Source organism: Fundulus heteroclitus, chromosome 19 (genome assembly GCF_011125445.2).
Source record: "Fundulus heteroclitus isolate FHET01 chromosome 19, MU-UCD_Fhet_4.1, whole genome shotgun sequence".
Taxonomy (NCBI): domain Eukaryota; kingdom Metazoa; phylum Chordata; class Actinopteri; order Cyprinodontiformes; family Fundulidae; genus Fundulus; species Fundulus heteroclitus.
The window spans coordinates 10,935,235-10,957,636 of NC_046379.1; the positions used below are offsets into that span (position 1 = coordinate 10,935,235).

The 22,402-nt window shown below is 38.1% G+C and overlaps 2 protein-coding genes across 2 annotated transcripts in view; both read right to left on the reverse strand.

Annotated features, from left to right (window-relative positions):
* Positions 1 to 14,087, reverse strand: part of LOC105916749 (RAS guanyl-releasing protein 1) — an 18,778-nt gene extending 4,691 nt beyond the window's left edge. The window contains exons 1-2 of the mRNA XM_036150936.1: positions 10,997 to 14,087; positions 8,424 to 8,617 (exon numbers count right to left, since the gene is read on the reverse strand). Of these exons, the coding sequence (XP_036006829.1) occupies positions 8,424 to 8,617; positions 10,997 to 11,130 (328 nt within the window). The 5' untranslated portion in view covers positions 11,131 to 14,087. The remainder of the gene's footprint in view (positions 1 to 8,423; positions 8,618 to 10,996) is intronic.
* Positions 14,088 to 17,656: 3,569 nt separating this feature from the next.
* On the reverse strand, positions 17,657 to 20,903 carry LOC105925617 (tubulin beta-4B chain). Its single transcript, XM_012861563.3, has 7 exons — positions 20,785 to 20,903; positions 20,442 to 20,550; positions 19,898 to 20,008; positions 19,085 to 19,329; positions 18,648 to 18,970; positions 18,222 to 18,566; positions 17,657 to 18,149 (listed from the first exon to the last, which is right to left on the reverse strand). The coding sequence occupies exons 1-7, from the start codon at positions 20,839 to 20,841 to the stop codon at positions 18,002 to 18,004; spliced, it is 1,338 nt and encodes a 445-aa protein (XP_012717017.2). The 5' UTR covers positions 20,842 to 20,903; the 3' UTR covers positions 17,657 to 18,001.
* Positions 20,904 to 22,402: the final 1,499 nt, after the last annotated feature.

A 22,402-nucleotide genomic window follows, 5' to 3' on the forward strand; every position in this document is an offset into this window, starting at 1 on the left:
GCGTTTTAATTTATTTGTCAACATACTGTATTGTTAAAAACTAAATATTGCTTCCCCTTTAAAAGATCTGCTTGCATTACCACAATGACACGCTACGCCATCTTTCATCTTTCTCAAGCAGACTGTGGATGTTATCGTGTTCTGCCAAAACCTCCGCGTTTCCTCAGATTAATTTTGGTTCATTTATCATTGGGTTCATCATACGTCGGGCCTACGAGGCACCCTTACCATAGACATAATCTCTGGTTTACTTTACTTACTGTTTCATTAAGCAGAACTTCTTATTTCAGTTAAAAACCAGTTCCGTTCCCACCAATGACACATCTAAATTTTATTGTACGGTTGTCGCTCACACTTAGATCATAAACCACTGCGGAGCATTGCAAATATTTTCACGCCCCTTTTCAAACTTTGTCACAGTATAACCACAAAGTGAAAATAATTTCACAATGATTTTATGCGATACACCCAAAGTAGTGCATAATGATGGAAGAAAGGTACTTAGCTTTTTATTTATCTTCTTCCAAAAAATAAATAAAAAATAAACAGCTGAAATGTGTGGCATACATTTGTATTCAGAGCCCTTTACTGTGGCTCCTACAATCCAGTTCAACAGTTTACTTTCAGAAGTCACCTAATTAAAAGGGTCCTGTTATGTGCTGGTTAATCTCAGTAATAATACAGCTGTCCTGTGAAGGTCTCTGAGGTTTCTTAGAGAACATTGGTGAATAAAACAGCAACAAGTAAACCAGGGAACACAGCATACCGATCAGGGATAAAGTTGCGGAGAAGTTAAACAAAACAACAACATCCCAGTCCTTGAACGTTTCACAAAGCATTGTCAAATCCATAATCAGAAAATATTACCAAGAAGAGCCGTCAGCATTTAGATGCATCCCTTCTTCAACACACCTGATCATTGACAGGCCTCTGAAGAGCTGAATGACATGCTGATGAGGAAATCCAGCCATTTAATTCAGCTGTGCTAGAGTATGATCATATACACAAGTCGAACAATAGTAGCTCTTGGTTTACATCATTCCATATAATGTGTTACAATGACCCATCAAAGCTAAGAATTAAATCCAACTGAGAATCTGTTGTAAGATTGACGTTTAAAGAAGCTTTCAGTCCAATCTGACTGAGAGTGAGCTATCTTGCATAAAAATAACATAAGCAATCCTTTCAATCTCTAGATGTGCTAAGCCAAATCCCTAAAAGTCTTGCCGTGAAAGGTGATTCTAAAAGTTCTGATTTTAGAGGGTCTGAATACAAATGTATGTCACACGTTCAGTCTTTTTTTTTTTTTTGGTAAAAACAAAATTAAAACCATATTTCCAATGTGTTGGTCTATCACACAAAATGTAAATAAAATACCTAGTAGTTTGCAGTGGTTATGTGACAAAATGTGTCAACATTCAAAGGGTGCGAATACTTTGCCCAGTCACTGTGGAAGAAGGGGAAGCATTGCTTAAAAATAAATCCAAATCAAGAGATCTTGTTTAAACTCGTAGTTGCATGATTTCCAAAAAGGGGGCAACAACAATAAAGTTGCTCTGGTTTGCACGTCTTAAATTAACAACTGGCCAGGTCTGTGAGACAAACGCATCAAATCAATTGCTCTTAACATTATACATTTTTTGCTTGAAACCTCTGAATTCTTCGATTGAGGAATTATTTAGCCTTCTCACATTGGAGAGTTTTTTTTCATCAAAAGGATATCAGACTAATAAATAATTTGATCACAAAACACGATTACTATGTCAATTTTATAAACAAGTATAAGTATCAAAAGTTATAGGCACGTTAGACTATAATTAGATCATGCAGACAATATCAATTCACTGTAAATAGATTAACAAAAAGCTTTGACAGGCTTTATAGTCGAAACATTTAACTGGAACATCAACTACCTTTCTATGCTATGTTAAGTCATTTTTAAAATACAGGTTTACAGTAAATTGCGTTGAAATGCATTTCTCTCTCGTGAGTACCACGAGAGAGAAATGCATTTCCACCAGTGGAAATATTGTTTTACCCAGTAAATTAAAGGGCATAAAACAAAAAAAAACAATTCATGCATATGCTTTAGTCATACTATCCACAGACCCTGCAGCGGAAGATTTACCTTTTCCTTTGATTGTGTGAACCTCTGATGCTTGCCTGTCTCACTACCTTTTTCACTTCCTTTTTCCTTGCATGAGCACAACTTCCTCCCTTTGTGACCAGACCACCTTTCCTTATCTTGGTTGTCTGACTGTGTGCTACAGCTGACATCTCGAGATGTGCACAGACGGAGCGTTTCTTTCCCAGCCACAACATAGCATTAGACTGCATATTCACAAAACATGACGTTACTTCATAAAAATTGTTTTCACTTCCCACTTAGAGCAGAAAGCAACATATCTGCAAATCTTCTAACCACTAAAATAGGGAATTAAGAGGTTAAATATGAAGAGCTTTTGATTACTGAGAATAACCCTTATATACTGTGGGACTATTTTTTCCCCCCTGCTGTCTACATCCTTCCTTTCAGATGTCTGTAGAAATGGAAAATTTAGAGAACATAAGTGAAGAAAAAGCTTTGCTGCTGCCATGGGACCACCAAGGCCATCAGCCATCTGAGCGGGCCGCGTTTAAACAATATCACCTTGAAAATACCCCAGACACCATGACAACAAGCTTCCTTATCTTTGTTATCTGTAAGCAACTAACAACTCCTGCTGCAGCTGACTAATCTAGCTGTGTCTAAACAAAGCGGCGGAGAATGACCTCATCTGTCGAGTTATTGAGAAAGTAAAAGAGATTAATTCAATTAAATCTTAGTTTCAAAGTGACGTGAACAGAACAGGTTTGGCGCATTTAGACGGTTGTATTTCTGTCTCCTTCATGAGATCGGCGCAAAACAAAATGATTATTAGAAGCTTGTTTTTCAATACCTATCACTCCAAGCCGAAATTGTCGCGTTATATCAGCTGCAGTGTTGAATCTCAAACAGGATGTCATGACTATCTGGTAAACAATTGCCTCACGGCATTCCAACCACTAACACTCCCTGTGCAGGGTTAATTGCAGGAGGAAATCCTTTCTGGACCGTCTGTTAGTGACGGGAACATTAGGAAAGCTGCCGCCCAGCACGCTGGCACCACGTGACGCTGGCTGGTGATAAACACCTCCGAGTGCACGGCTCTGGCTGGCCCGCTTCTGAGGTTATCTTAAACATTCATCGGCCACTCTAAACCTGCGCGTTTGCACTTTTCCTTGTTTTGAAAGAGGCTATCAGATGGGATGATCCCTTTTGTTTTGTTTTTGGTTCAACTAAGACGCAGATAAAGGGATATCGCTCTATGCTCTGGACACAAATACTGCAAGAGACAAGAGAACAATGCAAACTTGATCCCACAGATTTGGGTTTAAAATCATTTTTATGAGATCAAGAAAATTGAGGCATCTCTCAAAAAAAGTATTAAAACAATCCAAGAGGAGCATAAACCTAGAAAGAAATAATGTTTTTTTTTTTTTTATTATTTTATGTACAGCTTAATGAAATAGCGTGTAAAAAAAATTGTTATACCCCTCTTGGAAAAACACTGGTGGAAAAAAACTTTTTCCACCAGTGTTTTTAACAATTAATCCTTGTTGACCAGCTCCAAGTCTTTAAAATTGGAAGGCTACCATTCCATCACCCTAATCTTTACCTCTCTCCACATGTTCTCGTAAGTAAATCAGTAGTTTTTTGTTTCTTTTTACAAAACACTTTTCACAGATAACAATTACAAAGTGCTTCACAAAGAGAGTGTTAACATAAAAATTGAATTAAATTAAAACATGAATATAAGATTTTCAGATTATCAGACTCAAATTTGGACTTGCCACTCCAAAATAGTTACACAGTATTTGCAGTAATAAGGGACCATGTTAGTAAAAATAAAATATTACTTTACACCTAAATTGATTGATCATTTGAGTTAACCTCCATTCTACACAGACAATGCCGCTCCAACTAATTGAATTAAGTTGATCCAACTTAATTTATTCAGTATAAGTGGTCAAGTTAAGCCACCATAAATAAATTAAGTTTGGTAATCCTAATTAAATTATTTGTTACCAAATCAAGCAATTAATTTAAATTTGGGCTGCATTTGCCTTTTAGAGCCTTCAATAAAAAATATGCAATTTATATGCCAATTTTTATGTAACTCTATTGTTGACATTTCAATATCTCCTACCCAATAACTTTGTAAAAAGCTCAACTGGCACACATTGGGAATGCTTTTACGTAAATTAATACATAGCCTATATATGGTTAAGATTAATGCTAATGAGAGTAAAGTAGAATTGCCCTGCCCCCACCTACTGCTGAGCACAGCCAGCCAGCTGGATAAAAGGAAGTCAATACACTTTTATTTCTCCAACATGAAGAACAAGTTCAACTGTTTGTAAGTGCCTCCGGACAAAAGAACTACAAACAATCCTGTCATGAAAACCAAAGCAGTGCCAGCCGTAGCTTTTTTTACCTAACACTGCTAAAAAACGACAGATTGAAAGCTAAGACACGCAGACCCGCTACCTTAGCAGACAGCCTGACTAATGAACCAGTTAACATCAGCCTGTCATACTACTGCTAATCTGCAAAAACGAGAATGGAGGAAAGGTACAATATTTTGCTCAATATGTGCATCCACTTATAATGCGCTTATTCTACATGTTTGTCTATTTTTTTTCTGTTGAAATGAAAGAAACAATTAATGGACATTACGGATAAGCTTAAAACAAGCAATGTGATAATTGCAATAACCGATGTGTCAGATTTCATTTTTGCTTTTGGAATAGTTGGAATATTTGTCTATTTGTTAGATCAGGCTGTACGTCTTGGTTTCAAAATTTTATCAAAACCCTGCAACCATGAACTTTCTGTTCAAGATTATCCCCTCTTATCGCGTGCCAACATGAGCAACTTTCCTGTGAATAAAAAAAAAAAAAAACAAGTCTCAGCTCACTTTTCATAGATTTCATTTCCGATAACCACGGCATACAACCAATCTCCCATTTTTCCCTTATAAAGAAACATGCTGTTTGTGAGCGTGCAGCTCAGCCGGCTGTTCGGTGGGGGTCTGCGGAGAGTGATGTCAGCCATTGATCCACACCTCGCAGCGATCCTGCATTTCAAAGGTTGGTGGGCATCTGAGGGCTACAATTCAGGGACCTGACCTTTCAGCTTAGCCAAGCTTGAAGCAGTTCTAATGGTTATCCTTTAAACTGCTCTAGGGTGTGCTCTCATATTTAAAAAAAAGAAAAGGAAAAAAAAAAGGTGGTGGGACTTGTGGACCGCAGGAGGCAATGTGTGATGTAAGCCCAGAGAAGACCCGACTTTGCCATTTTATCCAGTCAAGGAAAAGCCCAATCGTAGCACACTGAACAAGATTACATCCCGCATGCATAAACTTATATATTTATATAAAACCAGTTCCATTACCTTTAGAATGTTACACGTTACTAATCTGAGTTTTTCTTACAACATCTCTGATAAATTCCGCTTCCCACATGAACCTGATGTGAGAGGCAGCCTGTCATTAGAGCCCACTTCTTCTTTTTCTGCAAATAAATGCAGTTATGAAATGTCATTTAATGTTCAGCCCATTGTTGCACGTCTTCGCTGCTTTAGCTGCATTTGCGTAACCAGGCAACGGCCATCTGAAAGCTGTCTCTTCAGAGAGACAATCACCATAACTCTGAGAGCCCTCCAGACAACTTGATTGAGGCAATGATCTCTGACTGATCCAACGGCAGCCCACGCAACCACCGCGGTGCTTTTTTGTATGGTTTTTACAACCATGTGCTACACGTAATGCATGAATGGGTCCCCTGGGCGAGCCGACCCCATGCCTCCCCAACACATCCAACCTTTATGCACCAAGATCAAACATGAGGTCTTCCCTTTTCTAGGTTACCAGAAATGCTCATGCTTTCTAGAAAAAAAGTATTCAATACTGTTATTTTAAGTTATTATGATGCTAGAATTTAGTATTAGAACTCAGTGACCCCTGTCCCCCCAAATATTGTCCAGTCTGTGGGATGAAGACCCCTTCTACTATAGATGTTGCAGCTATTGTAATTATTGCCATCATTAGTATCATCATCTTTTAGATACAATACTACTGAGGTTAATATATTCATCTAGTTTGTGACGGTCTTGCAGAAGACTAGGTTGCTGAAATGATGTGTACTAAAGATGAGCTAATGATGCTAAAAGAACATTTAACTTCTTACAAAGAATAAACACACTCAATGTGCAATTTAAAAACAGATGTATCCAATGCCTTACGCACTGAAATGTATTTGTTTCTATGGCAACATTTTAACTCACAATAACAACTATGTTTTGCAGCCTTCTAATTACAAACTACTCCAAAACAGTACTTTCAGTCAGAAGCAGGAAAATGTTGGTCAGATAAAAGATTACTCTGGAAACTGCCAGGGGTACAAATAATTTTAGCCTTCACTGTAAATAATTTGTACATCTGGGATAAAAAAAAAAAACAAAGCAAATAATTTATTTTGTGGTTCTTATGGACTTCTACTTGAGGCAATTCAGCATATGGCCAATCCATTAAGGCAGAAATAGTACAAATTACTGAAAATCAACGACCTCACACCAGTATTTACTGCTTACTTTGTTTTTAAATGAAACACTCTGACATAGGATGGTCTGATTACTCAAAGGCAGGGTTTAATTCTGATTTCAGCTTCAAACGATAACAAACCTAGATAATAACCAAGATGGATACAATTTATTTTACATTATTCTGACATAATTCCACTTGTAATTATGCTCTTGTTATGTAACATGTGCCAGACCGGTGCTCTCTTCCACCCCATTTGAAGGCTGAACCCTTTTAAGGAGTGCCTTCTTCTATTAAAAAGCCATCTCATGTAAAGGTGGCCGAATGAGCGCAGGAAAAGAGGCAAAACATTGCATATGAATTGACGCACGGTCAACACGAAAAGATCCCACAGCAGACAACGCTTTGCCTGGAAAAGGTTGGTCATGTGGCAACCAAAGTTGCTACGGCATGAAAGCATAGGAGTGAAACAACAGCTGCAACAGGAGCATTGAGTTTCAAAAATGGACAAGTCATTTTTGTGGAAAGATCAAGATAAGATAACAAGTGAAAAACACAAGATAGGCTTGCATTCTTTGCTGCTGAGGTCTGCCCCTCTCTGCAAGACAGGAAATTGGTGCTATATATATACATACATACATACATACATACATACATACATACATACGTACATACATACGTACATACATACGTACATTATCAGTTGTGAGAAAACAACTATTAATGGTTTTATCATAATATTTGTCTGTTATATTTATTATATATTTATATGTCAGTAATGTTGAGGGATGATTTAACGAGTAGACATAAAGGAAATGTTCTTGTTTGAGGCAATTCACAGTTCGAGACCTAAGAGTGAAATTGCTTTCCAAACTCCATAAGTAATCCTTTTAAATAATCAGGATTTCAATTTTGTTCAAAATAATTGCGAAATAATAATACATCAGCTCTACTGTGACTGAGATAGAACCACTTAACTGACATTGCTTTCAAACAAAAAGTCCCTAATAAAATAAAGTCAATACAAATCCAAACCAGTCAGTAGGCAGCAACCAAAAAAAAGGAACAATAGCTTCAGCTTTATGCATCAAAAAGTCTTGAATCAAGTAATCATTCTCCATCCCAAAAAACCTGTAGACACTCCCAATTCAGCCATTCAAATTTCCCAGTTGGGTGTAGCTAAAGGTTTGTCTGGGCGAAGGCTGAAAAGGTGACAGGTGAACTGGCACTGATTGACAATGAACACAGAGGTGCCTCTTGAAAACAAATCAAAATGCAGGAAATCATCTCAGATTGTGGGGCGGGGGAAAAAAAGAGGCAAAAATGCACCAACATTCCTACACAAAACCCCCAGTCAGAGCCGCAAGCACTACCCTTTGACAGAACATACAAATAGCTATAGAAAAAGGATGCAAATGAGAGACGTATGGGGCATTTTCTTTTCTTTTCTAATCTGGGGCTCATGAGCACCTACTTCTGATGCCGCCCTGGGCGACAACCGGCATTTCCCATATAAAAAGCCACAACTGCATCAGGAAGAATATCAGCAATTCTCAGTTACTATTGTTTTCAACATTACCGATAAGTGTAAATACAAAGTTATACCAACAAAATCAAATTAACTACAGCAAAACAAATCCAGGAGAGATAAAGCCATATTTTCAACTTAAACCTATGAGAGGAGAATTGAATGAAAGACCGCTTCAAGCCAATATTAAAAGATTTTTCAACATCATAGTTTCACACTTATGGTGTATTACTTGAGGGCAAGATCTCAAATTCTACAATGGAAAGCAAGACCTATCAGCATGGACTTACCAAACGAGTCCAGACAGGCCTGGATGAGTTCTTCCCAACTTCCCCCTTTGGTGAGGTGTCCTAGAGACATTATTGGTTTGTTTGGGGTGACATGGGTTGGGACGGGTTTGTGGAACCGGTGACGGCTGGGAGGCGAAATTCTAGATCTGTTAAGGGTACATCCTGAAGTCACCCTCCTTGGGGGGGAAAAAAAAGGAGAAAAAAAGTGTAAATTGGTGGAACAAGATGATTTCTTTTAAATGTTCCCTGACATATTAGCTAAAGCATGATTGGATATATATATATTATATTTATTAAAAAACAAACTTTATGAAAGAGTTTGGAAGTTTTTGTCTGAAACCGTTAATGGGGAAAAAGACAAGTCTCTATTTGTAAATACAAAACAATAAACTGAAATACGGTTGTCAAAAATCAAAAATGGATTAGTACAAATTGAGATGTAGTTGTTGTTTTTTTGTGTTGTTCACACATTGTTTTCACAAGACTAATTTACATGATCAAGAACAAATTGAAAAAAAGGAACATGAGAAATCATGATGATTTTTGAGGAGAATATATATATTTTTATTTTATTAACATTCACCCCTACCTTTTATGGCCAGTTACATCACAGGGTGCAGCATATTTTTATTTGCTAGCAAGTTGAGGTGGAGGAGCCAGAATGTAATTTTTTGCATCTTTTTAGCAAGTACATTTTTGTTTGTATTGTTTTATTGTTTTAAAAAGAAAATTAAAATCCAGTTTTCCGTTCATCTTTTTTATGAGAACAATTAAATAAATAAATAAAAAACGACAGACAGGAGTCCTAGATCAATTGTTTTTTTGTTTTTTTTTTTTTTGTCTTTTAAAGCCAAAATTTAAATAGTCTCTAGTTTTTTCCCCATTAGTGCTTTCTGTTGAGGAGACCCAGTCACCAAGGCACGCATGCACAATAGTTCCCATTACTGGCGAGTATATATTATTTTTCAAAACATTGCTTTTTGTGGTTTGCTTCAGATTCTCCCGAGAGATTGCTCCACCGTTCTCGTTTCCTCCCTTTACATTTGTGGAGAGCGGATATCCAGTTGGTTTATAATCTAAAATGACCAGTGAATATGCAATAAGTTTACACTAGCTACAGCCAAACAATCCAGACTGACGTATCTGAGCATTTTTGTTGTGCGTAAAGACAGGCCTGGATGAGTTCTTCCCAACTTCCCCCTTTGGTGAGGTGTCCTAGAGACATTATTGGTTTGTTTGGGGTGACATGGGTTGGGACGGGTTTGTGGAACCGGTGACGGCTGGGAGGCGAAATTCTAGATCTGTTAAGGGTACATCCTGGAGTCACCCTCCTTGGGGGAAAAAAAAAGGAGAAAAAAAGTGTAAATTGGTGGAACAAGATGATTTCTTTTAAATGTTCCCTGACATATTAGCTAAAGCATGATTGGATATATATATATTATATTTATTAAAAAACAAACTTTATGAACGAGTTTGTACATATATACTGCATTTGGAAGTTTTTGTCTGAAACCATTAATGGGGAAAAAAGACAAGTCTCTATTTGTAAATACAAAACAATAAACTGAAATACAGTTGTCAAAAATCAAAAATGGATTAGTACAAATTGAGATGTAGTTGTTGTTTTTTTGTGTTGTTCACACATTGTTTTCACAAGACTAATTTACATGATCAAGAACAAATTGAAAAAAAGCAACACGTGAAATCATGATGATCTTTGTGGAGAATATATATATATTTTATTTTGTTAACATTCACCCCTACCTTATATGACCAGTTACATCACAGGGTGCAGCATAATTTTATTTGCTATCAAGTTGAGATGGAGGAGCCAGAATGTGAGAAAACTGTCATTTTTTGCACCTTTTTAGCAAGCAAATTTTTGTTTGTATTGTTTTATTGTTTTAAAAAGAAAATTAAACCAAATCCACTTTTCCGTTCATCTTTTTTATGAGCACAAATACATAAATAAATAAATAAATAAATAAATAAATAAATAAATAACGACAGACAGGAGTCCTAGATCAATTGTTTTTTTTTTTTCTTTTAAAGCTAAAATTTAAATACTCTCTAGTTTGTTTCCCATTAGTGCTTTCTGTAGACGAAACCCAGTCACCAAGGCACGCATGCACAATAGTTCCCATTACTGGCGAGTATATATTATTTTTCAAAACATTGCTTTTGTGGTTTGCTTCAGATTCTCCCGAGAGATTGCTCCACCGTTCTCGTTTCCTCCCTTTACATTTGTGGAGAGCGGACATCCAGTTGGTTTATAATCTAAAATGAGCAGTGAATATGCAATAAGTTTACACTAGCTACAGCCAAACAATCCAGACTGACGTATCTGAGCATTTTTGTTGTGCGTAAAGACGCGGGGCGAATATATCCCGCTCCTGGGTTGTTGTTGTTTTTTTTGCGCGAAATTCTGAAACACTCGTTCAACTTTCCAATTAAAAAAAAAAGATTTTTGTTTTTGGAAGATTTTGTGATTTAAAAACACACAATCCAAGCAGCAGGTGGCAACTATATGTGTATAAATAAGAGGCCGAACTTACACATCGTCTTTCCCCTTGTCGTCTGTCGTTATGCTTTCGTTTTGGTTCTCCTTTGACTGACATCCCATGGCGAGGTACTGGGCGACGAGCGGCTGAACCAGGCTGTCCATCTGGGTCCTCCTCGGTGGGAGCATTTCATCGCTCGGCTCGGTTCGGCTCGGTGCGCCTCCGCGGTCTCAGCAGCATTGTGCTGACTCGTCAATGAACATTGCACAATTAAGATTCACCCAGCCTGTCAGAGAGTGGGCGGCCGCACTGCTGTTGGGCATGTCACTCACTCACTTTGAATGGTCTCTCTCTCTCTCTCTCTCTCTCTCTCTCTCTCTCTCTCCCTCTCTCCCTCTCTCTCTCCCTCTCTCCACTGGTTATTTCCCCTTGAGTCAGGCCTCATGTTCTAACAGGCTAATATCCTCCTTTACATGTTTAAACAAGTGATCAGCTGAAGGTTGTTGCCACCAAACGCAGACTTCTATTGTGTCGTGGTCCAGCCAGAATTGTTGCTCATCCTGATTATACAGCGCCTTGCAAAGATGTCTCATTAGTTTTTTGTTTTTTCACATTTTGTCACGCAGCATCCGCAAACTTAGTTGGGATTCCATGTAAAAACAACAACACAGTCTGATGCATAACTGAAGTGGGAAGGCGATGAGACTTAGTTTCCAATTATTTACCTGCAAATTGTTTTTTATATGGGTTTGGTATGGGGTAAGATAACTGTCAATATAAACGTTTGCGTAGGTGTCTGAATTTGTTAATGCAAGTCAATAAACGTGAATAAATTGAAGATTTGCATCTGTTCCTGGTTGTCGACTCATGTGTGACATCACATCTTTTCATCTGTAAGAATACCAGTTTAGAAGTTACGAATACAAGTCATAGAGTTGCCACTTTACAACGGTACAAATCACGAATTTACGAGTATGAATCACAAATGTACGATTACAAATCCAACTTAGAAGTACAAATCCCAAATGTCCGAGTACGAATCCCAAATTTGCGAGTATGAATCTACAATGAAGCTGTTTTACACTCCTTAGCAGTTGGTAGCGGTAATGCACTTGAATGTTTTTCACCAACTGCCATTAAACAAGAAGAAGAGAAAGAAGAAGAAAACAGTACTTGCATTCTCACTGATGAAACATCTGTTCTCACTTGTCATTACTTCCTCCAAGTGGCAGGGTGTGTAATAGCTTCATAAGGGGTTGTAGGTTGTAACTTTTTAACCTGTATTCTCACAGAGGAAACATCTGATATTGCTCGTATACGTATGCATTTACAAACAAGAACAAATACAAATTCATTCACAATTTATTGACTTACTTTTACAGATTCATACATTTATATTGACAGTTATCTTACCCAATAGTTTTTGCCTGGACTTTAACTGGACCATTCTAACTCATGGTTTTATTCAATTTAAACCATTCCACTGTTGCTTTGTAGGCTATGTTTAGAACCACTCTCCTGCAAAAAGGTGACCCTTTTCCTCAGTCTCATTTTACAGCCTCTATCAGTTTTCCTTCCAAAACAACCATGAATGTCTCAATGCTAACTAGCTTCCCTGATGAACAAAAAGCATCACCACACAGCATGACGCTGCCACCATGTGTCACTGTGAGGATGGTGAGACGAGGGTGACGTTTACCCAGTTTCTCATCTGGATTTAGGTTGTGACTCTCTGGGGATATTCTAAGGAACAAGGCAGGCACAAGTATGAGTGAGACTTGCCAAAGTCAGAGGGGAGAGGCAAGGTTTTAAAGTGAAGACTTTATTACATTTGTATTAAAATATTGCTACAACTCTTAAATTCTAAATATTTTCCATAGCAATTTAATAAAGGAAAGTATGCAACTTGTTGTGGTTCTAACTAAAATTAGCCATACAAGCAGATAAATATGTATGTTGTTCCATTTTATGCATTCAAACATTAAATAAGCCTATTCAAAATTGCGTATTTTGCAGAAATGTGTGTGCAAATGCTTGGGTGAGATGCAAACCTGTTTAAACCTACAGCTTTTAGAGAAAAACCCACTCTAAATACTGGAATCTGGACATGGTTTCTCAGTCAGAATTTGCACACTGAGGGTTTTCTGTAACTTCCCAGTGCAAGAAGAAGACATCTTAAATTTAAGAGCTCTGGAACCCTCCAAGCCAGTGGGGGAAAATCAATAAACTTGATTTGAAGTATCTTAAGGTATACCAAGAACTCAACTGGGGCCTTGCAAATTAATATACTGAGTCAAACTCAAGGTCTCATATGTTTTGCAATTTTTAGGTACATCGCTGGTTCAACGCATCTGAATCAAATCCTTAGTGTACATTCAAGTTTATAGTATGGCTCAAAGTCCTGCTAAAGAGTTAAAGGACACTATCCCCTGAGGACTGGGGTTTGAGAACACTAAACTACCATCAACCATTTATGATCTGGTTGCATGGTTATCCAGCTGGAGAGTGAGTCTTCAATCAATCTTTCCTTCCACTGTGACCTGCTTCACATTCCCTACCATTGAAGCTCTTTGCCAATGCAGGATGCTGCCAACATGTTTCAATGAGGGGATGGTGTGTTCAAGGTGACTTACTGAGCATTATGCATGTAGAGTGTGACACATCTGGTTTGTGGACATCCCGGTTATGGACCGGCGCTTGCTTGGTATAAAATATACTTTGCCAGGCGACTCCTTTTTATACACAAAACAGTCAGGTACGAAAAGAGAAAAACTGCAAAAGCACAAAGTGAAGACGAAACAGCACAGTTCTTGTATTTTCAAATGAATACCTTGAAATGTGGGGTCTGTCACGGGTTGATGATCATTTTTCATTATCGTTGTTGCAACTTTTCTACATTCCAATGAAATTTGCCTTCCGCCTTTAACCCGTGTCTTACTGAGCAATGCACTGCCAATGTACTGCACTCAAGGAGCATATTGAGGGTTTTGCTCAAGGCCAAAGAACTTGCATCCTTTGCAAAATGCTAGCACCCTGCTTTAGCCACTGCTCCACCACTCCCCCAAAATACCTTTTGATGTAATGGAAATGCATTTCAGTTGTGCATGTGCATTGTTCTCTATCCTGAGTGTCTCCGTGTTGCCCTGTGATGGACTGATGACCTGTTCAGGGTGTACCCCACCTATCCCCCAGTGACTGCCTGAGATGGCACCAGCCCTCCTGCCACCCTCCAAGAGTAAGCAGGTACAGCAAATGGAAGGTTCAGATTTCTATAATGTTTTATTAAACTCATTATTTGTACAAAAATAAGTCCCCTGTATAAGTCTAAACCTTTTATACACAGAAGGCAAATCTTTTGAACCATTAACAAATGCTATGTTGTAACATAATTTAAAAAGAGCAATTTTGTCAGTGTGAGCAAGTCATCATAGCAACCAATTTCAGTGACAATTATACATATTATTCAGTTTATAGTATGCAAGAGAGAATCAAAATTAAAAACAAAGCAACCGTTTTGCCGGGTGTTTTTCCAGGTTTGGGTGTCTAAAAAAAGCAAAATCTTTTTCAGGATTTGTGTTTGCACATGTTGTGTCGGCCCCACCTGTGGAATCAAAATCCCACCCATGTCTGGGGGCTCGGATATAAACACATTCTGGAAAGTTTTTGTGATGTGATTTCTCCTTTGGCTTACACAAACTTTATATTTGTTCAGTTGGAACGTCAGGAAAGGGTGGATCTTCCTTCAAAGATAAAAGAAAGAAAGAGTGCATGCACTGCAGTTATCACATTCTAGATAGTCCAGACTATTTCTATTCCAGGGATGTTTTTCAGCGGCTTTCAGAAACAAGATGCGTTTCAGTTATTTAGGCTCATGGGTTTCCCATTGATATCAGGACAAAAAGTGGCCAAAATTTGATGGATATTTTCCGCTTGATTTTAAAAACATCTCTTGGCATTATAAACCGAATAATATGAAAATAGTCAAATTTTTTAAAGGTGTTAAATATTTTCAAATACCTAGACATTGATTTCTCTTTGTCACCTCAGTTTTAGAGACTTTTGTTGGTTTCAGGGAATGGACTCACAGTCCTACATTGCATATTTTCCATATACTTTGTTCACCATTAAAAAGTTGTTTTTCACAAAAAGTAGAGCTCTGAATCGTTATGTTTACACCTTATCCTGTGTGTTGAATAGCTATAATTACATTTTTATCACAAACAAAAGTGCACAGCTGCACTGTGATTAAAAAAAGACATATCTGGACAATTAAACCAACCTCCCTTTGATCCATTGTCTCCATGCTTGCAGTTTTCAGATGACCATCAGCCTGAGCTCATGTGTTTTCCTAAGAAAGGTGAAGTCATATTTACAGCTGTCTGCTTTTGATAAGATTTTTCATCTCATGTTCCTGTAACCCTGCTTTTCTCAACGATGCCTTGAACCTGTACCCAAGTGGCACTGATTTCATTTTTCCTGCTTTGTTTGTTTTTCTTCTTCTTTGATATTAAGCCTTGAAGAACTTATATTACCTGAAAGTATATGAGAGTAGGGAACTGTTAAAAAAAACAACCCTGTTTTATTGTTTGTTTGAGCCACAACCCCAGCTCATTCTCCTTTAGACCATCAACAAAGACAACTCTGACGAGTAAGAAGCTTCTCAGGATGAAAGGAAGGTTTATATTTCCTACCTCTCATAATCTGCAAGTAACTGTGTGCTCTGACAAAAAAAAAAAAAAAAAAAACATGTTCCCATACCCTGCATCTTATATTTCGATTCAGATTGTACATGTGGATACAGAAAAGTGTTAAAATTTGCATATATTTACTGCACATTTACTGAAATAAATTGTCTTTTAAAGTAGAACTGAAATTCACACCAGTTCTGAACAGATGAAATCAGAGCCCTTGGACGGACAGCTCAGTACTTGAGATAAGGTCACCCCCTTGTGGAGAAAATTACGTTTAATGTAAAAAAAAAAAAAAAATCTGTAGCCTCTTTCAGAAAGAGATGTCATTTGCATTCACTTCCATGATCTGCCTTTTTAATCCTTGTTGCTTCATAAGGATCTGGATTATTTATTAGATATGTTGGGTAACAACAATGCTATCCGCTTGTAGGATTTAATTTATTGATGCATTCATTTAATTATTATTTTGGAGTAAATATTAGAATCCTGGTCCATACTCCTTACCCTTTGATGGCGGTAATACACTAAGCTGCAATACAATGCACTAAGTTGTTTGCCAACCGCTCAACAAATAACACAAGAAAAAAAAAGATGAATGCAGCTGAGCTGATTCAAATGGTCCACTACTTTCTCGGTATGTCTTACAGTCCTGCAGAGGTCATTTATTTCAAGTGTATTGTATCAGGCCAGAAACAAAAGGACTAAAACATGCTTAGAAACAGCTTCTTCCCAAGAGCTGTAAGGGCTATCGCCCCCTGATGGGGGACTGCAGTTCAACACGTTAAAAATCACCCCACTGTAACTGGCCCATCATGCATTATAATCACTTTAATGTTATTGCCTACTTGACCATATTATCTCAGGTATCTAAATGCAAATTTATGTAAATAAAGCCCCAAATCATCATTTAATCATTTAAAGTTTTAATCTTTTGAACACTATAAGGAAAAAACAAAAAAAACAATAAAAAAACCAAAACAAACAAAACTGTAACCCTTGCCTGTTTGTTTGTCTTTTTTATGTGTATTCTTAGCCAGAGTAACCAAAAAGAAATTTCACCCCGGCAACACGTGGTGTAAGTAAAGAATTTTTGAATCTTTGAATACTGGCCCTTGAAGACTGACTTTGGACACCACTGCATGATAAGGTGTTTTTGCTAAATAGGTTCCAAAAGAACCTAGTAAATCAATGTGATTTTCTTACCGCATAGCCTTATTTTGGTATTTTTTTAAATAAATAGTTATGATTAAGGATAGAAATAAGTATTTTCAGTACCATATTTAAAGAACACTATCAGGCTTTGCTGGAAATACATTTACTGTTAATTAAATCTAGGTTTTGTAACCCCCTCAAAATATCTAATATTTTTCATATTGAATTTTCTAAAACTACCATGATACAAGACCTCACTATAAATGTTAAAATCTAGAGGAACATGGGATGGATACATGGCTGCAAACAAATCTGTTCAGTCGGAGCCAAGTTCCTTTCTTTTTCTATAAAGTTAATTTGGAGTATCTGGATAAATTACCTTCAAATGCTTCCAGAGAAATGTCCTGCCAAACTAGCAGCTCCCTCATCTAAAAAGGAGCCTTTAAGCCAATCAGAAACTGATCTTATTTTCTTGCCACAGACTGGACATCATGTTATTAAATTTAAGTATTGGGTCAATAAAAAGTAGATGGCGTTAGAACCCTTGAGATTGAATTGTAGCTACACACCTGTGACTGGCGGGAACAATAATCCAGAATAGCAGCAAGTTAGAAATCTTTATTAAATACTTATGAACAAACCAGAAAAAGCAGTAACTTTTAAAAAGGGTTAGCACTTTACTGCTAGTCAGTGTAACCCATAAAACCATCTGGACTGTCTGAGAAAGAAACTTATTAAGTCTCAAGATGGACCAACTTGTCACAGTAAAAGAAAAGAGTGACCACGGTAGTAGCTTTAAAGGAAGAGAACGGTCAATGTAAGCCGGACTGGAGTTACAACTTTTAGAACATTTTTTTTTAAAATCTTTTTTCCAGTCCCACTGAAAAATTAAGAAACTATAATATAAACACAAAAAGGACTTGAACAAAGCAATGACTTGTGGAAGCAGCCTCAACTATAAGGATCATTTTAAAATGATGTAGGAACCAAAGAAAAACCTTGTAGGTAAAAACTCCTATAAAGCAAAACATTCAAGCTGCTCCAAGTGTCAGTTTTAATATTTAACATGTTTTCAACAAAGCCTGAGAAAAACCTTAAAACTTTCAATACCAGTAGAACTGTCGCTATCCATTACACTTGTCGGTGTTTTGAAACTTGGATTGAAGCAAGAAAAGCCGACATCTGCTTATTGGCTACGCCTAAACATAGGCGCTGCTTAGGCCATGTCTTCGTCACCCTCTTCTTCAAACTCTCCCTCTTCTTCTGCGGTGGCCTCCTGATACTGCTGGTACTCGGACACCAGGTCGTTCATGTTGCTCTCAGCCTCGGTGAACTCCATCTCGTCCATGCCCTCGCCGGTGTACCTGTGACAACACAACTTTAGGATCTACACAACGCCCCCAGCACACCAACGTGGCTCGCTGTGCTCTGCTCACCAGTGGAGAAAAGCTTTGCGGCGGAACATGGCGGTGAACTGCTCAGAGATGCGCTTGAACAGCTCCTGAATGGCTGTGCTGTTTCCAATGAAAGTGGCAGCCATCTTGAGGCCACGCGGTGGGATGTCACAGACCGCCGTCTTCACGTTGTTTGGGATCCACTCGACGAAGTAGCTGCTGTTCTTGTTCTGCACGTTCAGCATCTGCTCGTCCACTTCTTTCATTGACATCCGGCCTCGGAAGATGGCAGCTACTGTGAGGTAGCGCCCGTGGCGTGGATCACAAGCTGCCATCATGTTTTTGGCATCAAACATCTGCATGGTGAGTTCAGGAACTGTCAGAGCCCTTGAAAAGACAGACATTCAGATGAAATTAAGATTTTTTTTCAGCACGTGTTAGCAAGATAAATTTGAGAGCCGCTTCTACCTGTACTGCTGGCTGCCTCGGCTCGTCAGTGGGGCAAAGCCTGGCATGAAGAAGTGCAATCTGGGGAACGGCACCATGTTGACGGCCAGTTTCCTCAGATCGGCGTTGAGCTGACCAGGGAAGCGCAAACAGGTGGTTACGCCGCTCATGGTGGCTGAGACCAGGTGGTTTAGATCACCGTAGGTGGGTGTGGTCAGCTTTAATGTACGGAAGCAGATGTCGTACAGAGCCTCGTTGTCAATGCAGAAGGTCTCGTCAGTGTTCTCGACCAGCTGGTGGACAGACAGGGTGGCATTATAGGGCTCCACCACAGTGTCCGACACCTGTTAGGGGGAAAACAAAGGAAACCATGACTATGGAACCTACTTTAACATTAGGAGGAAGCAGCAATTAGGCCCAGGTTTATATCTGAACATATTTGAATGCATGATATAAACCTTAGGTGAAGGCACAACGCTAAAAGTGTTCATGATGCGGTCTGGGTACTCCTCTCGGATCTTGCTTATTAGGAGCGTGCCCATGCCGGAGCCTGTGCCTCCTCCGAGGGAATGGGTGAGCTGGAAACCCTGCAGACAGTCGCAGCTCTCAGCCTCCTTTCTCACCACATCCAGAACCGAGTCCACTAGCTCAGCTCCTTCGGTGTAGTGGCCTTTAGCCCAGTTGTTACCAGCACCACTCTGGCCTGTTACACAAAATACCAAAAAGAAAAGTCAGCTTACTTTACAACAAATCACAAAGAGTTCATTGAGAAGACGGTTTAAGGGGCTTCCATGACTAGTAGTTTTAGTTAATGACATCTGTACAGATTTGCATCCGTTTTCCACATTTCATGATTTGAGATATATTCTTTCAAACAAATGTAATGGTTATAGTAGCCCTTAGTTGCGGTCTACTGGTGGGTTGTATGTGTAAATCAACAGCATGTCTGCACGTTAATGTAAAGGTTTTATTTATCCAGCATGGCCTATCAGCCTAACTTCTTCCTGTCTTAATCAAATCTGTTTAGATGTCCTTACATTTTAAATGAATAGCATTAAAGAAACATTTTCATTGCATGCATAAATTAAATAAGACTCCTTTGTTTCCAGTTCAGATGCCTCGTGTTTAACAAACTGCACTGCCTGGAAACATTGTATGTGGGAAAAGTTGAGGAATTCATAGTTGCGTTAATGTTTCGGTTTTGTGTAGCCGCCCTATATTGTGATTTGCCTTTCTTATTCAAAATAAAATGCTTACAGTAATATACTCACCAAAAACAAAATTGTCAGGTCTAAACACCTGCCCAAACGGACCAGACCTCACCGAGTCCATAGTGCCTGGCTCCAAGTCCACCAGCACAGCACGGGGGACATACTTTCCACCTAGGATTAGTGGAGGAGTACATAACATAAAAATGGCCTTGTCTTTTTGACAAGAGAGTTGGACAGGAGTGTTTATTTTAAAAATAAAAAAATCTAGAAAGTTTCTGGGGGTACAAAGAAAAATATTAAATTAAAATCTATGCAGATATTAATTCTAAACGGTTTGCGGGACAAGAATCACGTACCATTTTCCCCATCAACTGTAATTACAAAAAAAGGCCAACCAAGTCAACATCGAGGAGAAAACCGTTAGCAACTGGTAGGCATGGTTCTAGGTCGTCATGGTAACGGTTCCTTAGTAGCCGTTGAATTCAAACTAGAGAATGCGAAGGCCCTCTGGCGGGCGGTAACGGTACAAAAACTTTTCCAGGAGATATTAAGTCACTTCGAGCTCCACTAAACTTCAGCGCATTAAAACAACGTCGAAACAAACCTGACGCCTCGTTGTAGTATACGTTGATCCGGTCCAGCTGCAGGTCACTATCTCCATGGTATGTCCCGGTTGGGTCAATGCCGTGTTCGTCACTGATCACCTCCCAGAACTAAAAACGCAGAAAGAAAAAAAAAAACGATTAGAATAATAATTTGAGCTGCCAGACTTACCAAAGGTAACATAAACCAACGGCTATCGTTAACTCTTTAGTTAACGGCTACATTAGCTTTTTCTGTTTAGCTAGCTAACGGTAGTTTAACAGCCCGCACAAACTAAATATAACTTTTCAACACGGCGTCCCAACGAATTTAACCTTCACTTTTACACATCAGTATTTCCAAACCTTTGCTCCAATCTGGTTGCCGCATTGGCCAGCCTGCAGATGAACAATTTCTCTCATTTTTATCCAAGTAAAGGCTTTCGGGTCGCTCCACGAACTGTCGATGTTGCGCTTTCTCTGCTACCAGATCTCCCGCAAACGGACAGGGCGGGGACGTTGACCAACGGTTGACATATGGTACTCGCAACGCGATTGGATAAACAAGATTTCAGTCAACCCAGAAACGGCTTCTGATTGGTCAGTGTAACTTAGCTTCAAAACATTGATTGGAACGCGGGCGAAGGGGGACGGGGGAGTGGCACGAGCACCCGGTCACCTTGGTAACCAAAATTATACATTTAACAAGCTCCTTCGTGTTTTTTCTTGAGTGGTTTCCAGCAAAACGTGTTTAAAAACCAATTTCAATGGTGATTATTTGTTATTTTTTGAAAAAATTTTGATATAGTGCTTGAATATTTAAAAAATCTGTAAACAATTTCTGTGTATTTGTATGTTTTTGATTGTTTGTTATTCCCAATACGTTCATATATTATTTTATTTTTTTAAATAAACAACAAATATCAAATATGTCTATGGCACGATCCATTCCATCAGCTCATTTGCGCATGCATGAACATAACAACTTTCGAGAAGGCAATATTTCGTCTTTCTGACTTTTGTATTCTTTGGTTTTTTTTCAGGGCGGGGTTTCTTTTTGTATATCTTTGTATTTTCGTAAATATTGCATTGTCTAAAAGTGAAAAAACAGAAATACATAAAAAAATAGCAATGATGTTTCTTTTCTTTTTTTTAATGGCAAAAGTGTTTCCCAATTGTGGTTAGGCAAATAAATAAATAACACAATTTTTTAAAGTACATAAAAAAAAACAGCTATAAACACATATAGGAGTATAGAAATGTATTTGATTTCGAATATTCTTCAGTTTTTCAGTCATTTATTTGATTTGCATATGTATTTGTGTATTTTGCACTTAATAAATGTATTATAATAATGTATGCCTTGCCTTTGTTATGTGTTCTGTGTTCTATCCCTGTTTGTTTTTCTGTAAAAAAAATAAACAATGTGGCTACTATAATGACGAGGTATTCTCTTGGTTATGATGTGTCCACCAGAAGGCGCTAAAATCTAAATTCATAATCTTAATAAACACATTTTTAGCACAAGATTATTTGTGTTCAAGTTAAATATATAATTCGATAGTAATGTAGAACTATATATATATATATATATATATATATATATATATATATATATATATATATATATATATATATAAATAATTATTTTTACCAGTCCTGTTTGAACAAATAATAAAACTAATGGAGTGCATTCAGACACCACAGTTAAATGTTATGCAATAACATTTTCCCAGACTGCTCTAAGCATGTCTGATGAGGACGTCAAGCAATACAATGGATAGAATGTAAAACGCATCCATTTCTTACAGTAAAGTCTTCAGTATTTTCTATACGATGTAGTTTAGCATTCCATAAGGATAAAAAAAAAAAAAAGTTAATCCTAGAAATTCCGAGTTGATATGAACGCAACCTTTTCCTTCTCGAAGCAGCGTGGCGCGCTTTGACAGTCAGCAATCAGTGTTGCCAGATTAGGCGGTTTTCC